This window comes from Diadema antillarum, unplaced genomic scaffold (genome assembly GCF_040938485.1).
Source record: "Diadema antillarum isolate AM-2024a unplaced genomic scaffold, OU_Dant_1.0 seq00000682_RagTag, whole genome shotgun sequence".
Lineage (NCBI taxonomy): Eukaryota > Metazoa > Echinodermata > Echinoidea > Diadematoida > Diadematidae > Diadema > Diadema antillarum.
Genome location: NW_027271587.1, coordinates 2,364,968 through 2,388,102, shown reverse-complemented (window position 1 = coordinate 2,388,102; position 23,135 = coordinate 2,364,968). Strand labels below are relative to the sequence as shown.

Genomic DNA, 23,135 nt, shown 5'->3' with positions numbered 1-23,135 from the left:
TGAGACCCAGTTTTGTTCTTTTTTCACAAACTGAGGGAAGCCGCATATATTCCTTTCTCTCTCTTTCATCCCTTCTCTCGCTCTTTGGTGGGAAAATGCGGAAACCCAAAGAATCTCGCGCGAAACTAAGCTGCTTAGAGATGGGCGGCAAGGTGAGTAAGAATGGCCAATGCTCATTCTCGGCTGGCGAACAAGGAATCAAGGATTCTCCCTTGTGACAAAAAAAGAAGAAGAAGAAAACAGCAGTTTTATCCCAATTGTCCACTTTTAGATACACGGCTTCAACTGCTCCTTAGTTTCAAGGTACAGACCCCTTTCGCTGTCATCTGTGAAAATGACTTGCTTTTCTGCATCTTCTGTATAGCCACGAAGCTTGTAGCTCCATGGTACAACTTTATATTACTTGGTATGAATGTGGACCTACAACACATGGAGTGTGAATGCAGGTCTTTCTTAGATCCATCATCACCGTCACCACCACCTGATTATGCCCATCTTGATGAGTTACATTCAGATGTCTGGACAATAACGATTGTGTACTCGTGTAGTTGCGCATCGTCACTGACTAAAGAACCGTCCTCTCATTTCGGTCTTATTTGGCTGAGGTGCCTTTTTGGACTCAACTGCCTTTGAATAAAATCCAATGTTGGGGAGCAGCAAAAAAAATCAGAACATGACAAATTTTTGGTCACAAAAGTGGTACGGTAATTACTAAAGTGGACACTTGTGGACACACATGTAAAATTGCTTATTGGCAAGACGTACATGTTGTTAACAGTTATCATCCACGTTTACTCTGAAACAATGTGTGAAAAATGGCAAAAATTATATTATAAATCACAATCAACTTGCCAAAATATTTACTTTCTCTTTTCAAGCATATGTGCATTTCAAAAAATGAAACCGCTTGAGCAATGATTTCCCAAGATATACTTCAACTGCACTTTTGCACTCGACTGCCTCTGTCTTGATTTAAGAGAGTTATTATCTTCTGTGTCACTAACTTTCAACTATTTAATGTTGAAAACATTCTCTTGGATCATCAATGACACGAGAAACAACTCTCCCCGAATCAAAACAAGCCGCAACATGGGCTGACCTCGATTCAGACACATTCTGGTGGCAAACAGTATAGCCTCCAGAAAGCAAGAGCTCACTTAATCAATTAACAAGCACACCTTAGTACAATTGATGTGCGTCTTCACATTAAATGCCTAGGGGAATCAAGGACAAGCTACTCTAGCATGACAATCCTGGCATGGTAACTTACATTTTCCTGTTGAGATCCTATTCATCTTAACAAAATGTATAAGCGCAAACTGTAATCATCAACATTATCAATATCTTTATAATTGTTATCACTATCATCACACTATCATGGATGTCATTATGTCATTTTTTTCACTGTTATCATTTCTACAATCGTGGAAAATATCATATTCACTATCACAGATATTCTACAGTTTACACATCATTACCCTTATGGCTTATTGATCCCAAACTCTGCTCTAAAAGAGAGAGAGAGAGGGAGGGAGAGAGAGAAAAAAAAAAAAAAAGGTTTGAATGCAGGCTATACATCAGAGGTGTCACATTCACTGCAGGTCCAATTATTCACTTCTTCCCACATACATTCAGACATTCACTAGCAAGCTTCTGTCATTTTGTTTTGATTTGTTTCACTTTTTTGTCTCGTGCCCTTTTTTGGCTATTTTGGTTTATTTACCAATTTCAGGGCAGCCAGATATTATGGGCACGCTCAAGGCTTGCTCCCTAGCCTACTACTTTCACTATAAACTCGATCCATCATGCCGTCGTCGTCTAATAGCCTACAATGTACGTACTACTTTCAGAGACTCCCATTTTATATCAGGCTATATTGGGCGAGTCTGCACTCTGCAGTACAAAAGAGACAACCCCAGGCCCGGCCACACTCTACTGCAGACGACTGCGTTTCTTGAAGTGGGAGCATAGAAAACCCAAGCCAGAAATATTGCTACAATCAGAGATCTTTTGATGCCCGATGACAAAAGCTGCTCTATTTTGGGGGGAAATGCTGGTCCAGTATTAAAAGAGAGAAGGGGGAGGGGGGATTAAAATGCAGCACTGAGCAATGTTTACCCACCGCTAATGTTTTAGCAAAGCACTTTCTTGGCCAGAAGTAAATAATGTGAAGCCCTACTCTGCTTTCAAGATAAGCTCTCCTATTAAACAAATACTATAGCCAGGCTGCGGCTGAAGATACAAGTGCAGCAATACAACTGTCCATGTCCAGTCAAAGCTCAGCCATGCCCTTCGTCTTGTCATAGCTGACAACTTACAGTATTGTATGATTCAATCCCAATGCATTACCTTAAAAAAAAAAATCCATGAAGAAAATACACAACAAGTAGTACTCGGTATTTCCTCTCATCACATGACCCTAATAATACGCACTATGCTTGACAGGATGTACATAAACTCTGTACAGATACAATAATTACAATGAAAATAAAAATTGCAAGATTATAATAAGCCAGTTCAGAGTTAACTCATGGGCACATTGGTCCAAATGACCATTGGGGTTTTTTTTTTCAGTCGGTTAGGGGCACTTCAGTCATTTTCTAGTGACATAATGCATAAACTTAAAGTAACAAATATTATGGAATTCATTGAACCTGTCCAACAAAAGAATGAACTTGCGTAGACCAGATGACTAGAATGAGCTGTCAATTAGCACCTGGGAAAGCATCCGTTTCATTATTTTGCATTGGATGTATTAACAATCTCTTTCTATTGATATTGCCAAATACCACTTTTGCAGTCAGGTGGATGTGCTGGCAAGCAGCATTTATAAAGATTACATGAATAATCATTACATCACAGATGCTTATCCCAGTGAATTAAAAAAACCAACAAGATGTTGATACGAATGACCTTTCTTCTGCTCATGCGCAAAGTGGAGCTGCAAACTGGCTTATTGCCTGTAAAGACCATCCAGACCTCTCCTCTCCCAGATGAGACACTAGCCATTGATGGTCACACTGGCAAAAGATCGTCGAGACATCTCCTGCTTCTTCCCCCCCCCCCCAAAGAGATTCACAGTTATTGTAAGTTGCAGCAATGGCAGTTTCAAACAAAACATGACAGCAACAGACTACAATACTTGAAACTCGTCAGTTGTCGACTGATGCTATCAGCAAAACTGAAACAGTGGTACATTGTACGCTGAAATGGTTTTTATGAGTACTGTTGAATGAAATGGGATGCAAAGAGTAGACTAAAATTTTCTGTCTCACAAAATGTACTCACAGTATTGTACTTCAATAAAAGCAAGCAGGATTACACGATAGACCAGCCACAACTGTACTTTGCAATTGCATAGAAAAAGAAACTATATGTTTGGGTTTGCCATTTTGACAGCCCTTGACAGTAGGCTCCCCCTGCTCACACATTGCACACCACTAGCATTCTATTGTTTGAATTCAGTGCAATGTTGCATAATACTGAATGCAGCTACATGGTGGATGCTATATCCGGCAAGGTTACTAGTGGGTTGCCACGGACAACATTTAATACGGAATTAAAAAGACTACAACATTTGGCTGTGTACTACAAAGTAGTCTACCGAATAAGCCTGCCTCTTGAAGAGGGAACAGCATACATCGTCATTCCTTGCTGTCACAAAGAGATATATCATGAGAAACCAAGGGAAACTAATTTGAACCCATATCTCACCCCGTAGACCTTACCATTAAACCAAAGAACAACAACAAAATGCTCATTGTGTAGATGATGGGTTAAAGCCTGGAAGAGTGCATATAACTCTGACGACTGCTAACAATACACCATACACGCACCAGTTCTCTGCCCATGTCTCTACAGTACAGGTTGAGAAACCGGAGTAGTGACGTGCGAGTTTGTGGCTCCATAATAAGTGTGTGAATGCACGCAAGGGAACTCTTCCGTGTCATTCTGACCAATGTCTCCATTATTGTTAAAGCTAAGAAAGAAAGAAAGAAGAACAAACACAAAATAAAAACGCTGTGGGTGCATGGTGAAAAGAAACTTAAAGGAACCATTCAGCTGAAATTCAAATGAGTTCACTCACTTCCACAAACCCATCAAGGCACCCATGGATATAGTCAGTATGGGATGTAAGTTGCAATAATTCTTTGATTTGTCTGCACCTTACCAACAAGGTGACAACAGTTATAACTATGATAATGATAACTTATATGATGAAGGAATCAGAGGCCTTAAATTCTCACACTACAATCTTCAATGTGTCAAACTGAGACCTTCAATATGTTTGGGTGAAACCTGCACATCGTAGTGTCCATATCGTAGTCCATTATGAAGTACTGCTTCAGTGACCACCTGTGGTTTGGAATATAATGTTTCTTTACTGATAAAAAACATAGTTTAGTATTCCTCTTTATAAACACATTCACCCACTACAAGGAATACTTGGAAAACAAATTCCCAGGGCACTTTGATTTGTTCACATCCTGATGATGATCATCATCCAATACAATTTGACAACCCATTGTGAGCATTTTTTCCTTGGTCACATTCAAGCCTTCTCTGCGCCAAAATTCTCCTTTCACGTTTTCACTGATTACACAGTATGCAATAGCTCTCTAGATACAAATTTTCAGATACTGACAGGCAGGTATGTACTCTTACCAGGGATACTACCTCTACAAGGGTTGTTCAGGTTGTGTAGAGCTATTGATGTCACGACAGTGTACATAATATTATACACACGACTTCACTCAGCGTTAATCAAGGCTGAAGAGTCAATAGTGTAACACTCCACGAGTTTTCTCATCACACACCCCCAGATACTTCGCTCCCATATGCTATATATGGATATACACACTGTGCATACATCACAAATTATTGCCTGCAGAAATCAATACAGACCTATATACTGTAACTAACAGAAGACAGAATGCCTAGACATTAAAAGTCACATACTGAGTGATCATAGGGTGATATAGCAAATAACTGTATGGAAAGCCACAGAATATCATAGCATGTCATACAGTCAGTCACCTCACCTGTAGTAGAACTTGTGTACGTACAGTATATTTTTGGGAATGTCAGAGAGATACAATGCATCCATAGGTACAGTCTGTATGTACAATTGTAATATGATGATTTTATGGCATTGCAGTGAGTCTAATTTGTCACAAATCACAACCTCCCAATAATTTTGCAAGTGGTTGACTTTGCAATCATGGAATACAGTAATGACAGAGAAATATACGCGTGTACATCACATTCATGTTGAGATCAAAGTTAATTTTTTTTTGTGTTGTTAATTTCACAAAATTCATGACAATAAAGGCCCTGCAAAATATATGGCATCTATGCATGCGTACAGTACACATATCTCTGAAGAAGTCATACTTTAGTATCGATATTCAATATTAATGATGAATTGTGCAAACCAGCTCCAGGAGATTACTGTGGCAGAAATATATTACTTTGTAGTTTGACATCCTGTTAAACTCATGAAAAATACTAACAAATAAAAGAGATCATGAAGATGAAGAGATAGCACCACCCCCCCCCCCCTTTTGATTTTTCCAATTTTAGGTTAAAATATGTTTGAATTGATAATGGTTTTAAACCTCGGCAACACCACCTGAATGCAACCAGACTTCTCAGCATAGAGCAAAACACAGAGCAAAACATATTGAAAGAAGAAAATGTTCAGAAATATGACACATGTTCACATCAAACTGCACCACATTTCATTGATGAAATACGTGTAGTGGGGCTTTGAAAGTAGATACAGAACTGTGTATTGAAAGGCATAAATTGCAAATTTATTACCCATTCTTGGTTTACGTTTTAACCAGTCTCAGTCCATCATGCAAGACACCTAATTTGGGACTGAACTACGAAATGGAATGTAAGTACTTATACGCACAACAAGCCCATCAACTGGAATAATAATAATAGCATATTATAATACTACAATGCTCTGTACACAGTAAATTCTGCTGTTCTCTAGGTGGATGGTGAATGAGTCACCTGTTCCATTAGACCGCACAATGAAAACCCTGGACAAGTTTATTTGCCTGTCATTACAGTATTACACAATTAATTCCACTCACTTCAGATTCAATACACGTCAGAAATTAAACCCTCTAGAAATGGGGCAGGCATAATTGGGTGGCAATAAAACGTCAGTTGTCATTACATATTACAGACATTGACGTGACTGATGGGAAATTAGACAAGAGTTTTTGTGCCTCTTTTTCCCAGGTTGGAAAAATTGCATCACAAATTGACTGGTGTGTAGAAATGCCTACATCATTCAAGTACATGTAAAATGTGAAATTTACTATAAATGGTATGTATATTCCAAGTACATTCCTTATAACTTTATATGCAAAGCTGTAGAATAAAAACCATTTTTTTTTTGGCAGCATGATCTGGACCTGCTACGGTAAAAAAAAACAACAACCAAAAAACAGAAAAAAAAACAAAAAACACACACACACACAATGTAATGCAAGTTTTGTTTTACATCCCTCAACTGCTTGTTTATATGTACCACATATTGTACGTCTAAGATGGTTGCTAGTGGTAACAACAGGTGTCTAACAGCCATTGCATCATCTCAAACTGCATGCATGACTGCACAAAGGAAGCAATCTAAGAGAAGATGAGTTGGTATCTTATCAGTCTACCATCAGCAGACAGCTCACCTGCCCTCCAGAGAGGTGAAGGAATGTGAAATGTTTGACCACTCATGACCGACTGACTGACTGACCAGACCATCTCTGGACTGCCAGGTGACAAGGTGTGATGCAGAAAACAGTACAAAACAAACACACCTTGTGTGCAAAAACAAGGTGAGACAGATTTTAACTGGCCAGCCTCATTTTCAAAATACTTTGTCACAGACTAGGAACTAACAAGTTGCTTATGGTGTGTAACAACATGCGAGCATATTACAGTACCCTCCGTGTAATCGGGTATTGCTTAAACGGGTACTCCATTTACATGTAACTGGGCAGTAATGTCACAATCGATCACTTCCAATGCAAATTATAATTACCTGATAATCGGGTTGCGTCTCCGCATAAATGGGTAAATAATTTTCTTCTAATCTAATTTTTACCCACATTTTATCGCTGACATATCACTTTAAGAAATCATGAATGTCAAATTTTCCATGGCTAATCGCATTTTCTGCTTAATTTGCAAAGAAGACCGATCATTTGGGGAGTGATTAAACATGAAAACACATGTACACGTACTGACTTGCCACACGTAAACGAACATCACACATGTAGCTGGCACTCACGATTACATAGACAGACATGAGTTGAACACACTTGCGCTCCTCCCTTGCTCCGCAACAACACTCACCATACAAGAAGTTTACAACAAAAATCAGGCCATGCACCAGCTCCATAATTTACTTTTCCCCAGTCACTTCTCGAAAAGTAGCCCAATGTTCTACATAACTAGCGCACGCAAAGAGACATGTTCGTTTCGGAAAACACATGCGTGTTAGCATGGAGTCTATAGTCAAACTACAATAACTACATATTTGTCCATAAAAAAAGAGTATAAATTATTGCCCGTGACTGAGCAAGTGTAAGGTACATATAATGTGCCGTGCAAGCGCGTGTTAAGCATACAGTGTACCATAGGTGTTTAGTATAGTGTACAATGCATGTACATGCACATTGTGTGTGTCAATGTGAATGATACGTGTTCTTCTGTTAACTGAGTACTCCGCCTAATAGTCGGGTACTGTAAGAAACGCTCTGCCCGAGCCCACCCGATTATGCGGAGAGTACTGTACCTATGATCCAGATGTGAATGAAATGTGCATGTGTACATTTCCCCACAGGTTCAGAACTGTACTCCATAATTTAGTAAATCTAAACATTCGCGAAATTGTAGATGTAATTTGTCTCAATTTGGGAAATATTAGACTCGCTAAATACAAATGTATATGGCATGTACAGTATTCATTATTTTGTCCACATGCACACCATGCACACTATATATGAGAAGAATGCATTTCACTATCAACACAAATGTTAGTCTGAACTGAAATTCTGGAAATATTCTCTGCATACCAAATGCCATCTTCTTTCTCTTTGAAAAACTGAGATTGCTTTACATCAGAATGCCAATCACAATGGAAGAATAGCATGTAGGTTTCTCTACTCTTGCACTACAACTTCTACTAACTATCCACAAATTTCACCTCAGCAATAGACAGGAATCATGTTTTAAGAAATGGTTGCCATTTTATCCTAGATTGATTCACTCCAAAGCTTGGCCATGAAATGTACTATGTACAAGCTGCTAATCGAAACATATTATGAAATACTACTCGATGGATATAAACAACTGCCAATCAATTCTCCCATATTAATTTTTTTTGCACACATCAAAGAGAAATTGTATTGCCTTTAATAAAGTTCAAAATTTCAGTATCTCCAAGGTACATACAATACTACTAAATTAATGATGAGTAAACTGAAACACAGTGGAATTTAAATAAAATGATGCCTAAGAATGTTTCAAGGACCACTATCATTAAAAAAAAAAAGATCTACAGAGATTGAGATAAGACAGTAGGCCTATATCATGATATGCCCCTTGGACAGATCTCATCAGAATCAAAGAAGTAAAAACAGGGCATGACCACACTGCAATAAAAAGCAAGAGAACATGCTACAGACTCCATTGTTACAAGAAATACAATGTGTTTAAGAGCATTACACACAGTACGCAGAAGGGTCTCGTATGTTAGACTAGCTTTAAGTCTACACATTATACACTGTAATCAGAAAACATCACTGTGGGGTATGTTTGATGCTGCACATGGCTAGACACCTGGTGAAGATGCAGCCATTAATCAAGCGAGGATAAAATCATTCAGTTCCTATCATTCATTCAACCCCCCTGTATGTATCATCATTATGGGGGGCTTTTCGAGTGATTCATCCCAATCCATTATGTTTTCAATCACACAATCGAAAACTGATTTGGCTTTCTCTACACTGTACATGAGAACTGCAAGCTCTTACTGCCCTTGCTGCACAACACAAATGGGCTTGCCTTCACATTTTTTTTTTTTGTCTTTTGTTAGGGACATTTGTATAATGTACCAGTACCCACCTGGAGAACACTGTAAACTAAGTTATGACGCTCCAAATGCTAACCGCTCTTCAAAATGATATGAACTGTTTTTTTTTTCTGTAGAGATTTTACTTCATTTGATTTCTATGACTACAGAGCAGCAGGATCATACATTTGTACATGAGGAGCTGTTCGTACAATATTGTACATGACAGCTGCACATTGAAAGTACATTGACCTCATGGGCTTGTCATTATGCTGAGCTGTTGGACATTGTCATGTGCTAAACAGTGCGCTGCGCCTTGTTATGCTTTATCGATATTTCAGTACTGGTGCAGTTTCAGAATGTTTATTTCTCCTGTCATATAATAGCACATGAATGAAAAGCCTCAGAATAGTTGCATTATAAAAAGCAAACAGTATCTATGAAGAAACATTGAAATATCGTATTTGTTCTACATGAGGTAAGAAGGGCCTTTAGAACAAAACTGCCAACATTCATCCACTGATATCAGGGAGATTCCAAAGAGCAATCAGGGAGAATCATGCGTGTTGCATGCATTTCAATTGGCAAATTTAAGTCCTGAATCACAGAGATTGTTCTATTCTGTTATCTGGACATGACAGACATATTTAATAGGGATGGAACAGTTTCAGTTGAGGTGGGGCTTTGGGTTTCCAACGGTTTTTGATGATGATTTTTTTTTTTTTTTTGAAGATAATGAGAAACCTTATGAAATATGAAAGAGCATATAATTCTAATAGGAATTCAAAGTTTATTCAATAAAAATAGGTTTTCAAATGGCTGAGATATCCAAAACGAAGCGACCCCAATGAAAAGTGGGACCACCCTTTCATTAGGATCCCCTGTTTTACTTTGTTTTTTGATATTTCAGCCATTTCAAAACTGATTTTCATAGAATAAACTTTGAATTCTGCAAATAGAAATTGTGTGCTCTTTATCATTTCATAAAGTGGTTTCTTAGTATCTTGCAAAAAAGCTCAATCCTCTCCTCAACCAAAACTACAAGAATTTACACTATCCCTTTAAGTTCTCAGAATGCCTCCTGCAAAATCAGGGAGACTTGGCAGCATTCTGCTATATCTGATGCAATATGGAATTCTGTGGACTATATTACAGTGAGTGCACAAATGATAAACCACAATGGTACATTGTACATTGCTTGTGCATTACATGGGTATTGATACCTGACAACCAGACAGTGTGGGAAGCTGAGGATTAAATCTACTTACTACCTTGTCTGAACTCTAATGACCCTGAGAACACCCCTACTAATCACCCTTGTGAAATCATGGACCTACAACGAATAGGTCCATGGTAAAATCAACTCTGGTGGAAAGCTTGACAACCATCTACTTGGCAACAACTACTGACACTCTACATTCATCACTGGCCCCAGACATTAATTAGGTGATCCGAGTATCCTCTCGGATCACCTTCTGTATCTGTACGGATTCTTTGTTCTTCTTCTTCTTCTTCTTTATTTCTCCTCAAAAGTTGTGCAGAGGTTAGCTCAGAAAGTCCGCTGCCTGTCAATTTCAAAATTATATCATGTATGCATCATGTCCCAAAGACGGCAAATCTAATGTATCATTGTGATCAGTCGACCGTGACGTCACTATGACGTCATTATATGAAAACACATTCTCAATCATATCTCATTAATGAAATAGAATTTTTCAATGAAATTTACGTCACATATATTTAAAGTTATGCGCATTCTACTCATGTTCTCAAAATTCATATTTTCTCTTAAAACGTGCGCGTACGCGCGCGTTGAAATATTTGTATGCTCCAATCGAGCTCAAAATTTTTTTGCACACGTTTCAGACCATTTGGAGCATTTTTTGAAAAATTGAAAAAATCGGACGGACGCGTACGCGCGCGCGCATATACGCACGCACAGCTCATATGCAATTGAAATTTCCAGTTTTTTCACTTTGATCGCATGTCTGAAATGTCAAGGAATATTTATACCACGTTTCAAGTCAATCCGACTCAATATGACGTCATACGGGGCCGTCAAAGTTGAAATTCCGCGCGCGCGTCAATGGCGATATACAGTGCAACTATGCCAAAAAACTGCCAATTTTAAATCCGATTTTACTCGTCAGGATGGACGGTGACCCCCCATTTTCTTTACATATATTAAAAGCTGATGAGTTGTACATGTCATTTCATGGGTAGGCAATGCTGACAAAATGATTAAAAGATATCAAATTTCTTAATAAAGTAAAAAAAGTAAATTTTCAAAATGACGTCATCAAATTACAAGTTTACTCGAGCGTATCTCACTTATCCTCTGCCAATTTTCTCCCATATTTCAGTATGTTGTAGCTTATGAAATGTTCTTTCATTAATGTAAAAACAACATTTTGATTGGATGACGTCATCGCCTCGTAAAAATGGGTTGAATGTATCCTTGTAGAATTTGACCAGTTTACGTGTTATCTCTATGGGAGAGCAGTTTTTCTGGCAGTGAAAATTGACATGACTCTCTTTTTCGAGCACTAGCTCACTTTTGCTTCGGTGAATTTTTCCCAGATTTTAGTATGTTGTAGCTGAGACTTTGGGCTATCGTAAGTGTGCCCTTCATTTTTTCATACGACGTCGGCATCACGTCGAAAAACTTGGTTAAAAATGGCACGTGGCTTCGATGCAGCGTCATTTTGCTTAATACACAGGGCCTATGGAGCATGAAATAGGTCATTGCATAGCGCATCCGACTCGTAATCCTAAGGTCCCTGGTTCGAGGCTCACCCCTGCCAATATTTTTTTTTCATTTTTTTAAACACTTTTTTTCTTCTTTTTCTTTAGTTAGTCTTAATCTCCCTTCCTAACTTTATCTTTTTCTGATTTTTTTATGCTTCTCCTTCAAATTTCTATAAAATAACATATTTTTTTCTTTATTTTTCTTTCTTTCTACTACTTTCTGTGCAATAGATGAACAACAACAATGGCTATCAATCCCATATTTTGCACATGTTTAGTTCATGTCACGTACATTATTTCATAAAATAACAACTACTTGATCAGACACCATCTTGGGTATGTAAATTAGGGTCAAAGGTCATAAATGTTTCATCCTGTATCTTGGTGAATACATGTCCTATCTTTCCCATATTTTGCACACACAAAGACCATGTAACAAGGATCATTTCACAAAATAACCACTTTTTGCTCAGACGCCATCTTGGGTGTGCAAAGTGAGGTCAAAGGTCATATGTACTTCTTTCTGTATTTTCGTTATGACGTGTTATCTCTATGGGAGGGATTTTTTTTTAATGTGAAAATCGACATGCTTTTCTTTATCGAGCACTAGCTCTCACTTACCCTTCGGTGAATTTCTCCCAGATTTTATGTTGTACCTAAGACTTTGCATTTTGCATCTTGGTGAATACCTGTCCTATCTTTGCCATATTTTGCACACGAATATAGACGATGTCGCAAGAATCATTTCACAAAATAACCACTTTTTCCTCAGATGCCATCTTGGGAGTGTAAAGGTGGGTCAAAGGTCATATGTATTCGTTGCTGTATCTTCGTTATTCAGTGTATACAGAATTGGTACCAAAGATGGCAGATATGACTCCCTTTTCTAAATGAGAATCCAAACCTCACACGGCCAATGTCTCTAAACACAGATGAAACTTGTATTGTCATGCCTATTACGATCAGGACTCGAATCATTGATTAAAAAAAAATCGGATCACCTTAATTTGTCAGTGATGACAAATTACAATCTCTAGTTACACAATGATTCACTGAAATGGTACAGACACTTGAAAAAAAGAAAGACAATGTTTTACTTTAATATGGCAAGTTTTTATGTGTCTGTCCTTCATCAACAGAAATCCATAACTACATGTACATGTTGTCCTGTCATTGCAATGATGCAACCGCACATGCAACTGTAATTTCTATCCTGTGAGAATTCATATTTGAACTTACATGCAGACACACAGTACATTGGCACTGCTGCAATGTGTGTGGGGAAAAAAATGTTGTTTTCCCCTGACAAATTACAGATCATAAGATGAGAACTCGACAATACACCGTGCATCTGCAATGGGACTGTATACCGAATCACATGTATCCTGGTACTACTAAACAGCTGTTCAAATAAACCCTCAAAGAATATTACCTGTTCTACACATCACATCCCATTCCCTTTGTGGAATAATTGGACTGGCAGTAGGCCTATATCATACACTTGATTTCCAATAACCAACCTTTTGCACCATCGGACTCGGGGACAACTCGGCCTCGCTCTTACGGCGGGGCCGAGTTGTCCCTCTGGATTGTACAGTTGTACGATGGGAGCGCTTCACGTTCTGGCTGGTAGCAGTCAGGGGCCAAGTTGACACAACGCGCACATGTATCTAAGAGGTTCTAAAAAAGAACCCCTTTGGCACACCACAAACTGAATGTGCGCCTATCTCATGGCGATCACAAACAGCTTGTAAATTGTATGAAATAGGGCCGGGTTGTCCCCGAGTCTGAGTCAGCCTGGATTCTCCATGGAATAAAAGTGGTTATACAGACTTTTATTATTCTATGTTCTTTTAATCTCAAAATACTCCAAAATTACCTGTCATCCTGGCAAATCGCATTAGCCAGGTAAGTTTCTTGGTACTAATGGTAAACCATTATGAATTTAAAGCAAATATGAAATGGTGCAAGACAGGTTCTCAAACCCCTTACCAGAACTACATACATGTTTTACCTTTGAAATGTTTACTTGAGGATGACCTTTTTGGCTTCAACATTGCATACAGGTACATGTGTACATGAGCTATTAAAGTATCAGCAAAAAAAACCAAACAAACAAACAAACTAAAAAGGCCTAAAGAACAGCATTCCTTGCGCAGAATTTTCTTTGTCTGCACAACATATAACTTTCCTAAAATTGAAGAGGGTGAATGTATGCATGCAATACTACAGATACACTGGCACGGTGCGGTCAATGCTAAGAAAGTGAATTCAATGTGTGACATATGTAGGCCTATAATGCTGCACCTTGTCATCCCTGTAGCGATTATTCACAAATACACATACATGTAAGTCTTCTATCAGACCTACAATTGTACTTGTTCACAACAGAACAATCTACGCAATGAAAATGCTTAAATGAGTTGACGTCTTTTTTTTCCCTTCTTCTTATTCCATGCATAACTCATGAATACAGAATACAACAAATTATGTTCTTTATGACATATGGTATCCCATTCTGGTACACTGTAGGACTGTATTCCTGAGGTGGTACTGTATAGTAGTAGTAGTAGTAGTAGTACCGGTAGTACTGTACATGTGTGTAGATGTGAGCTGTCAACAGGCTCGGGCAGAAAACTGGTAGATGGGGTTGTTTTTCGGTGCTGACATAATTTGACATTTGATCTGGACAGGAATGGTTCCTGCATACCTGCACAGTCAGCCCTGCATGACCCCTGAGCCCTACAAGGGAGTCTCAACAATTTTTTTTTTCCTTACTCCATTCCCAACCATTTCTGCATTTGCTATACTTTTGCGGTAAGGTCCACGCTTTCACCAAGGTGCACACTTCACAAGTGACACTATGTACGGCAGCTCTTATCTCTTCTGCAATCTTTGCACTCTGTCATCACAAATAATTAACTGTACCTTCATGTCATGCACACTCCAACATCAACATTCTTTCTACATTTCAGATATCTGGTTTCTGGAATATCTGTAAATTCAAATTGTTAATCATTTGACCTTACCCAATGTGGTATTAAAGCTAGACATGTACAATAAAAAGAATCTCATTTCATACAAAGGCAACTGACGGGGATGCACCTATGGTATACATCATATCAATGCTATTGTACTATGAACATTGTAAGTTGTACATGGATGTCGAGTGCAATATTCTGGTTTTCTCACTGCAACAAAATGACTTGCTTCATTAGGCTCAGGATTCTGTTGGTAATCACAGGATGTGGAACAATGTCGGAGGAAATCATTGTACATGTCCAAGTACAAAAAAAAAAAAAAATACATAATGAAACCAGGGAGGTAGAAAGCTCCCTGGTATAACATTTCAGTTTCTACCAGCTATTACATTGTCAGAGTGAGATTCATTTCATATGTGTGCATAATGTACAGTTTGAGAAAAACACTCAAGTAAACTTTGAAACATATCCTCTGTATATAGGCCTACAGAATGCTTTATATGCAGGTTATCTAAAAAAAGGATATCATTTTATATATCAAGGCCAAAATTCTATTTCATCTGATTCATGATCTCACATGGTGGTTGAAACAAGAAGACAAAAAGTCAGAGCTCCATCCAGCCGCTCCCCCTCCTCCCCCATATAGGAATCCATGTCAATATTCAGCAAATTGTACCATTTCTGCATTGTACATTCCATACAAATGTACACACATACAATACTGTGCACAAGTACATTGTACAATGTACAATATGTTCCTTGTGTTGATTTTGCAAAATGATTGAGAAGAGGACTTGCATCAAAGATAACAAACAAAGCACTGAAATATGCAAAATACAAGAGCTCTGGTTTCTCTCACTATCAATTGCTGATCCTACGCAGGAATGAATTAATATTGTAGATGCAACACCACATTTCTTGTGGCAAACAACTCATGAATCCCTTTTGACAACATAACATGGCTGTTTTCCCATCATCTGTACTTGTAATGTAGGCCTACCTTATCTATTACAGCCACTGTGAATGGGTTAACTTTTACAGCATTGCTACGAAAGACAAGTCAGCAATATACAATTGTACTTGACGGTCGCACAACCTACATACATGTACTTGCATGACTAGGTTCTTTTAAATTAATTGCTTCATGTGCAATACAGACTGTCATTGTACTTTTAGGCATAATTATGATGTACATTGTACATTGTTTAGAGCCTACCTAACCCACATTTTGAATTGCTCAGCCTCATGACAGGTTGTTTTCTATACGCACAGTCCATCACTGTACCTGAGCTGGTTGAGTGGCATGTCCCACTGGTTCAATTAATGCTAATGAGGCAAAGCTGAGTAAAAATGACATCTACTGTAGCTTGATTGCATCTACGTATGTAAGCTACCACACACTCTGGACATTTCAGCATTTCTGCAGCTCTTTGGAAGTTGTAACCTAAATAAGGCACACCAAGAGAGCATTCTGTCCCAATTTTAGGTGCTTCCAGTATTCCCTAAATACTAACAGAATACCTGAATAGTATACCCACATAATGTACTGTGCATACACTGTATTTCTAGGGTACAGCAAATGGAATACATCACACACTCCATGTATCACAATCACATACTGGCTTTTATACAACATGAACTTGATGGTACACATACACATCCCCCATGGTACTACTACTTTTACTTGAAACTCTCATTTAGTGTGAAGTACAGTTTGTACATACAGTGCAAGAAATTAAAGGTGTGCACATATGTACATGTTTACATGAAACAGTGCCATTTTTAGTGCTGACTATCAAGGGCATTCGATGAAGTGATGGTCATCATCTCACAAGTCTCCCTTGTACATGCCAATAAATACATTCTCTTTTTTTTTTCTTAATACCTAAAAAAAAAATGAATCTTATGCATCAATTTGTGAGTGTGTGTGTGTATGTGTGTGTCATGACAACAGAGCAAAAATGATGTTTAGAGAAGAGGTTGTGGCTGCTTTCAATCATCATTCAATCGCATTACATTTAATAATATTGTCGTGTACAAATCATTAAAGAATTTTGAAATGACAATGCCATCATCAATCTACAGATATAAATTTTCATGTCATAAAAAGGAACAGATACCAAGGCTTGCCTGTACAGTCACTGGACAGTTGTACAATGTATTACAAATGTACAACTGTATGTCCTACTTGGCCAAACACAAAGTACACAGTATGCTGCAATAGTGACCATGCAGGTTCACCAGGCTGGCTGTGATTTCCTCTTGTCATACTTACTACACATCACAATGTTGATGACTCTACCTCTTCTCCCCTAACCAAAAGAAGAAAAAAAAAATGAAAAAGACATGTACACACATATAAACACACACACACACACACACACACGCTATGTACATAACCTGCTACAGCATACACACAAAAGCATATTCCCCTCTAACCACTTGTTCTGGTTGAATGTCCGCACAATTGCTGCTGAGAAATAATTCATGAATACAATTTCTGTTTGATGCTGTCCGGATCAGATATGTTTGCACTTGACAAATCCGAAAGCCTCTCTGGCAGTATTTTGCTGACGCTACTTCGTCAATATCGAGCATTTCGGGCGACCATTTGAAATGGAGTTGAATCCAGCACTCACCTTGCCCTTGACTTTGTGTCAACATTACAAATTATGAGTGCATGATACACATAGGTTTGTAGAGATCTGTAGTATGCTGTAACTTAAAGACATCAATGAGCTCTGAAGGTATGAAAGGATCTACATAAAGATCACAAAAATCACAGAGTGGCAACAAGGTTGATACAGGACTCTTGACAACAACTTTTTCTTTGTACACACACGCTACGCCATTGTAATTTTATAGCTTGTCAGCATGTAAAATTCAGCCGTTACGGTGGGCAAAAATCAAGCATCTCTCTTTCCCACAGTCTGCGGTTTCAAATTGAGTTACTTGCACCTGGCTTGATCTTCCATATTTATGAAGCTAGTGCATCTTCAGTTCGTCAACAGAAAGAACAAACAATGATAATGTTGAATAAAGTATCTTTTGGCTGACACTTTCATAATAGTTGCAACATATTGATATGAAACAGCAGAAAACTAAAACCCCATAGAGCAATCCTCTTGGCAGTTGTGGACCATGAAGTATGCATGGGATCAATACATAGATTTATTAGCATTTTTTTTTTTTTTTTTTTTTTTGGGGGGGGGGTTATTGTTGAAGGAAATTGAGTCCCAATCTCAAGTAGCACAACAGATTCTATAGAGTACAATGTATACTGCAGTAAATGCAAAAAAAAAAAAAAACTTTAAATGATAAAAGCATCATTATCATCTTTTTCTCCTTTTTCTGTAACAAAGCACTACCGATATAATTTTGCCTACTGACACTGTTTAAATTGTCCTTTATCTTGTCAATTTTACAGATCCTATCTCTCAGTATCAATCCCTTACCTTCCAAGACAATCTCCCCTCCCTCTCTCTCTCTCTATTTCTCTCTCAGTACATTTCCTGTTCTCCATACAGCTGTACACGTGTGTATATGTTCATGTCTATCCATAAATCGCCCGGCATTAATCATGTTTGAGACAGCATCACATTTGGTTTCCCTCAATCTCTATCACCCAGAGTGATTCTAATTAGTGGCATGCTCTGATTTCCCCTTCGCTACATCCATGATGTAAACACCGCAGAGCAGTCCTTTAAAATAGAAGAGACGTCCATATTCTCGGCCTAATAATACAGCCATCCTCTCCCTGTGGAAGCCAGTCATAAACAAGACAGCACCAACAGCCCTTTTGTCATAGCGCTAACGAGGTGAGATGACTAACATTGTTTTGTGTTAACAAGCACGGAGGAGCAGAATCCAAACCTGATTAACCGTTGAGGACGGGCTGATTTTGCTATACTGTAAAAGTGGAAATTTTCGCGGTGGTGAAATTTTTGCACATTTTCACGCAACCAGAAACTAGCACGAAAATAAAAGCACATCATGAATATTTTTGCTTGCCCTTTGTTCCTGTACTTTGATTTACCTTGAAGTGCCATACCTCCATCTTCACATAGATAGATTGCAAGTGTGGCAGGGTTTAGGGAGCTTTTTAGCCCATTAATAACCCAATTTAGACAATTTCATTTTGAAGGTGAGGAGTGTCTGTTACTGGATGACATCTTCTGGGAGTTTATTCCAGCTGTCTACCTCTCGTTGGCTGTAGAAGTGTTTTCTTACATCCAGTCTAGGGCATGTCTTTGCAAGTTTCTGGGAATGTCCTCGAGTACCTTGATATGTTGTTTTCTGGAAGATGGAATTTGGGTCGATGTTGTCTAACTGTGTTATGATGCGGTACGCTTGAATGAGGTCGCCCCTCTTCCTTCTGACTTCCAGAGTGGTAAGGTTGAGTCTTCTGAGTCTGATTTGTGTCTTGAGTCCGCGGAATTCCGCGGAATTAAAAAAATGCGGAGTTAAAAAAACGCAAAATTAAAAAAAACATGAAAAAAACGTGAAACTCTTCTTACCTGGCCAAGCGCGAAAATTTAGTCAAAGGATGGCAGTTTAAACTACAATGTATCATCTTGACAAATCAGATCCTATCAAACCCCTTTTCATATCATCTTCTTGGTAGAAGGTACCACAGAAAATCCTCACTAACTATTGGCAGAAATACATATTATACTGTACCAGGGTATTACAATGTGACTTCTGTATCTTGAACTTGTGTCATTCTTTCCTATTACAGATGATTTTTAAAAAGATAATAATCTGTCCATTTCTGAGTTGCGTTCATGGCCTTCCCAGTGAAAAGGTACAATAGATAGGAGTTGCGATAATGAAATTGCTTTCTCCCAAAGCCACCATACAGTATGTCTACAATTTAAGAATTACAATCAGATTTTTGCATTGATAACTCCCAATATGACTATTAACTGTCTAAATGCTACTTCAGGGTCTTGAAATATAACATCTTAGCTCTGTTTTGCAGAAAACCCCATTCAATTTGGTTGTAAACACAGTCACAGAGAAATGTGGCTTGTTGTAAAGCATGTCAAGAGTCTGATTCTTTTAAGTTTAGCACTTGGATGCTCTTGGACTGTGAACACAATGGACAGAACTTGGAGGGAAGAGATTCCTGACATGCTCTACAAATTCCTCATTTCTCTTTGACCACTGAAGCAAATCAAATATGGGTTTCTGTAAGATGTGGGCGATGAGTTATAGTTTCGTACCCTGAAATTGTATGGATTGATTCACTATTTTTAAAGTTATCATTGCAGAGAGTCCCGTTGTAATTTTTTTTTTTTTTTTTGGGGGGGGGGGCATACGGTCATATCAAATTTTATAGGCAAATATTCCATGTTTGAGCATGAAAAGGCATTTGTCGCTGCTACAGTGTAATTGTAATTTCTTCAGATCTTAGACAAGATGGGATTCACATTAATAGACGGAAGACATCTTCTGCTGTATTGGCACCCGCACCAAGGTTTCATACAATGTATGTACATGTACACATGTACCTCCCCTGCCAAGGTTCGACCAGGCGCAAAAGCATAGGTTTTACATGTAGGTAGCAGGCGGTCAAATTTTGGACGGTCTTGTGGTTGAATTATGGGCGGCTATTGATAGATTCTACATCACATGGCTTCCTGGCTGCTGAAGAGAGACATGAGCACTAGATTTGGAGGATGAGAAAACATTCCACACTGCAAAATATGTCAAAGATTATTGATGACTGATATCCATCTGATCTAGAGAACAAACATTAGTAACGACAGTAACTTGAAATGCAATTACCGGTATCATGATATCATAATCTGATAATCCGTGATCTAGTGATAAACTTACCGTTACTCTTCGTCCTTTGGGTAAAATTGCTGTCACAGAAAACTCATTTGTTTGTTGAGACATTCCTGTATCAAACAATAAGTGCCAATCTTCTGCGCCCCTTTTGATGCTGGAGTTCGATGGACTCCCAGAGAGGTCCGAGTCATAGCTGATGCTGTGTCGGAGAGTTCTACTACTACAAGTTCTGCCTCTCTCTGGCTCTGCTGCATACTCCTCCCAATCTTTGTCCTCGATTTCCTCGACAATAACATCGTCTTCATAAGTTGCAAAATCGGTGGCAAAATTGCCACGAGGTACGTAGTTCCCTGAGAATGAATGATCCCTTGAATCATATGTGGTCCTCCCTCGATACAGGTGAGGCGGAATGTTATAATACCGTCGTGGTTGAGTTCTGGAGCTTACTACAGGCATCGCCGCGCTGCTGCTGCTTCCGCCGACATATTGGGGAGTAGCCGGGCCCAAGCGCCGGCGTCGCGAAGCTGCCGACGACGCCTGCTGCCACTGCTGCTGGTGGTGATAGCCGCTGTAGCCGTTCCCACGAGATGCCATACTGAAATTGACCTCGCTTACTCCACAATAAATTCAACAAAATTGAACGAAGACATCACACAGGCGCTTAAAAACAACATGATAGAAACTGTAAATAACATAAAAACATAATATTAATTCCAAGCATGCGTAAACATTACTGTCACAGATGAAATTCTAAAATGCAATGTGTCACTTTGCGGATATCTATGCCAAGCGGCTGAGGCATCACTCCGTACCCAGCAGTAGGCCGTTGACTAGCGTTGCTAGCTTTAGCTCACCGCAGGAATACGAGTAGCCACGGAAAGGACTGACAGTTGGTTCCATTCAGCAGAAGCATCACACCCCGCTCACTGACAATGGTTTCGGCCTCATGTGTTTTGTATCTCTAGTCACAATACTACAGATCCCGTGGGTCTTCTTTTTAATTAGCTAGGTAGGTGCATCCAAAATGAGACATGTCAAAGCGTCGTGTCCTATATCTCCTCGCTCACGACGGACGTCACTCTAGATCTTCTCACACTTTTTTTTTCTAATACCATCGAGGCCAGCTCAGCAGTTCAATCGCATCGCATCATATCGTATGGGAATCGAGTGTTGATGAACGATAGCGTCAGTCAATGGTAAGGCGCATGCGCAAGTAATCGATCGTTTGTGTGAACACATCGTCACGCAAGAATCGGCAGACAGAGCAGAAAATGTAGGGAACAAAGTTCATTTCCAATACTAGTATTATCTCATCAAGGTGCAGTGTATGAAATAATCAATGAAGGCCCAATGAAGCATGCATCTGAACTGTATAAGAACAATTTATAAGTCGTTAATTTTCAGTGGAATAAACATCGGTATCACATTACAATCTAATCGGATATTTACACGATCTTGCACGTCACCTTTTTGTGCATGACTTTTGCGTTTTTGATGGGGGATTTTTTTTTCTTTTCACAGAATTAACAGCCACTGACAATAACATAATCAATATATTTAAAGCGGTATTGACGATTACAACATTTCTAAGTCCTATTCTCTGGAAAAGGCTAAAAGGTGGGTCTCAAATTAGAAGACCCCCCTCCCCAAAGAAAAATGAAAACTTTGCATGAGTTATCCATATAAACTTCGAAAAGTGTCTGTAGGACCTAAACGTATTTCTGAAGCTGATATAATGACAGAACAATGTAAAATTGGTTCAGTACTTGTTCATCCTAATATCGCAGGGAGACTATGATATACTAATATGTAAGGTTTCTGGGCTGAGGACGGGGGAGTGGAGAAACAATTAGACAATAGCTGCTTGAAGAAATTCCTAAGTAATGTTTTGCTAATTTGTTTTTGTTTGTTTGTTTGTTTGTTTGTTTTTTTCTGCACACGAAATAGTATGATAGCGAGCTGAATTTGACAGCAATTGGATAAGTATTATGACATGCGATAATTCAACCAGGGAGGCCTTTTAGTGAGAGAGGATAACCCAGGGGGAGAGAGCTGGCCCTCCCTGGTCTAGCCCAGTGTCTCAAATAACTGAAACGAGGACTGTGCAAAGTACTAGTAAGAGAAAATGTCAAAATCTGATGGGACAGGGGCGGATCCAGGAATTCCGTAAAGGGGAGGCGCCTTTGCAAAATTAAAGGGGGCGCAAATAAATAAAAAGGGGGTGCGCGCCCGGTGCGCCCCCCCCCCCCCCGGATCCGCCACTGTGGGAATGGATTCAATCAGAAATCATATACAGCATAAACATACTATAGTATATAAAATGTATACGTGATATTTATCAGTCCTCGATGTACAACCTGTCAATATATACACGACAGAACAACATACCTAGCACTTCAATCGCCACCTTTACCCCCACCCTCCCTCTCTCCCTCCCCCCCCCCCCATCTCACTCTTCTGTACCCCCCCCCCCCCCGTAGATTCTGTTTGCTTTCTCTCTGTTCCTTCTTTATCTCTCT

General features: G+C 38.9%; 1 protein-coding gene across 1 annotated transcript in view; it reads right to left on the bottom strand.

Annotated features, from left to right (window-relative positions):
- LOC139737102 (uncharacterized) overlaps positions 1 to 21,261 on the bottom strand; it is a 95,369-nt gene extending 74,108 nt beyond the window's left edge. The window contains exon 1 of the mRNA XM_071647780.1: positions 20,662 to 21,261. Coding sequence (XP_071503881.1) covers positions 20,662 to 21,210 — 549 coding nt within the window. The 5' untranslated portion in view covers positions 21,211 to 21,261. The remainder of the gene's footprint in view (positions 1 to 20,661) is intronic.
- Between the last annotated feature and the right edge of the window lie 1,874 nt (positions 21,262 to 23,135).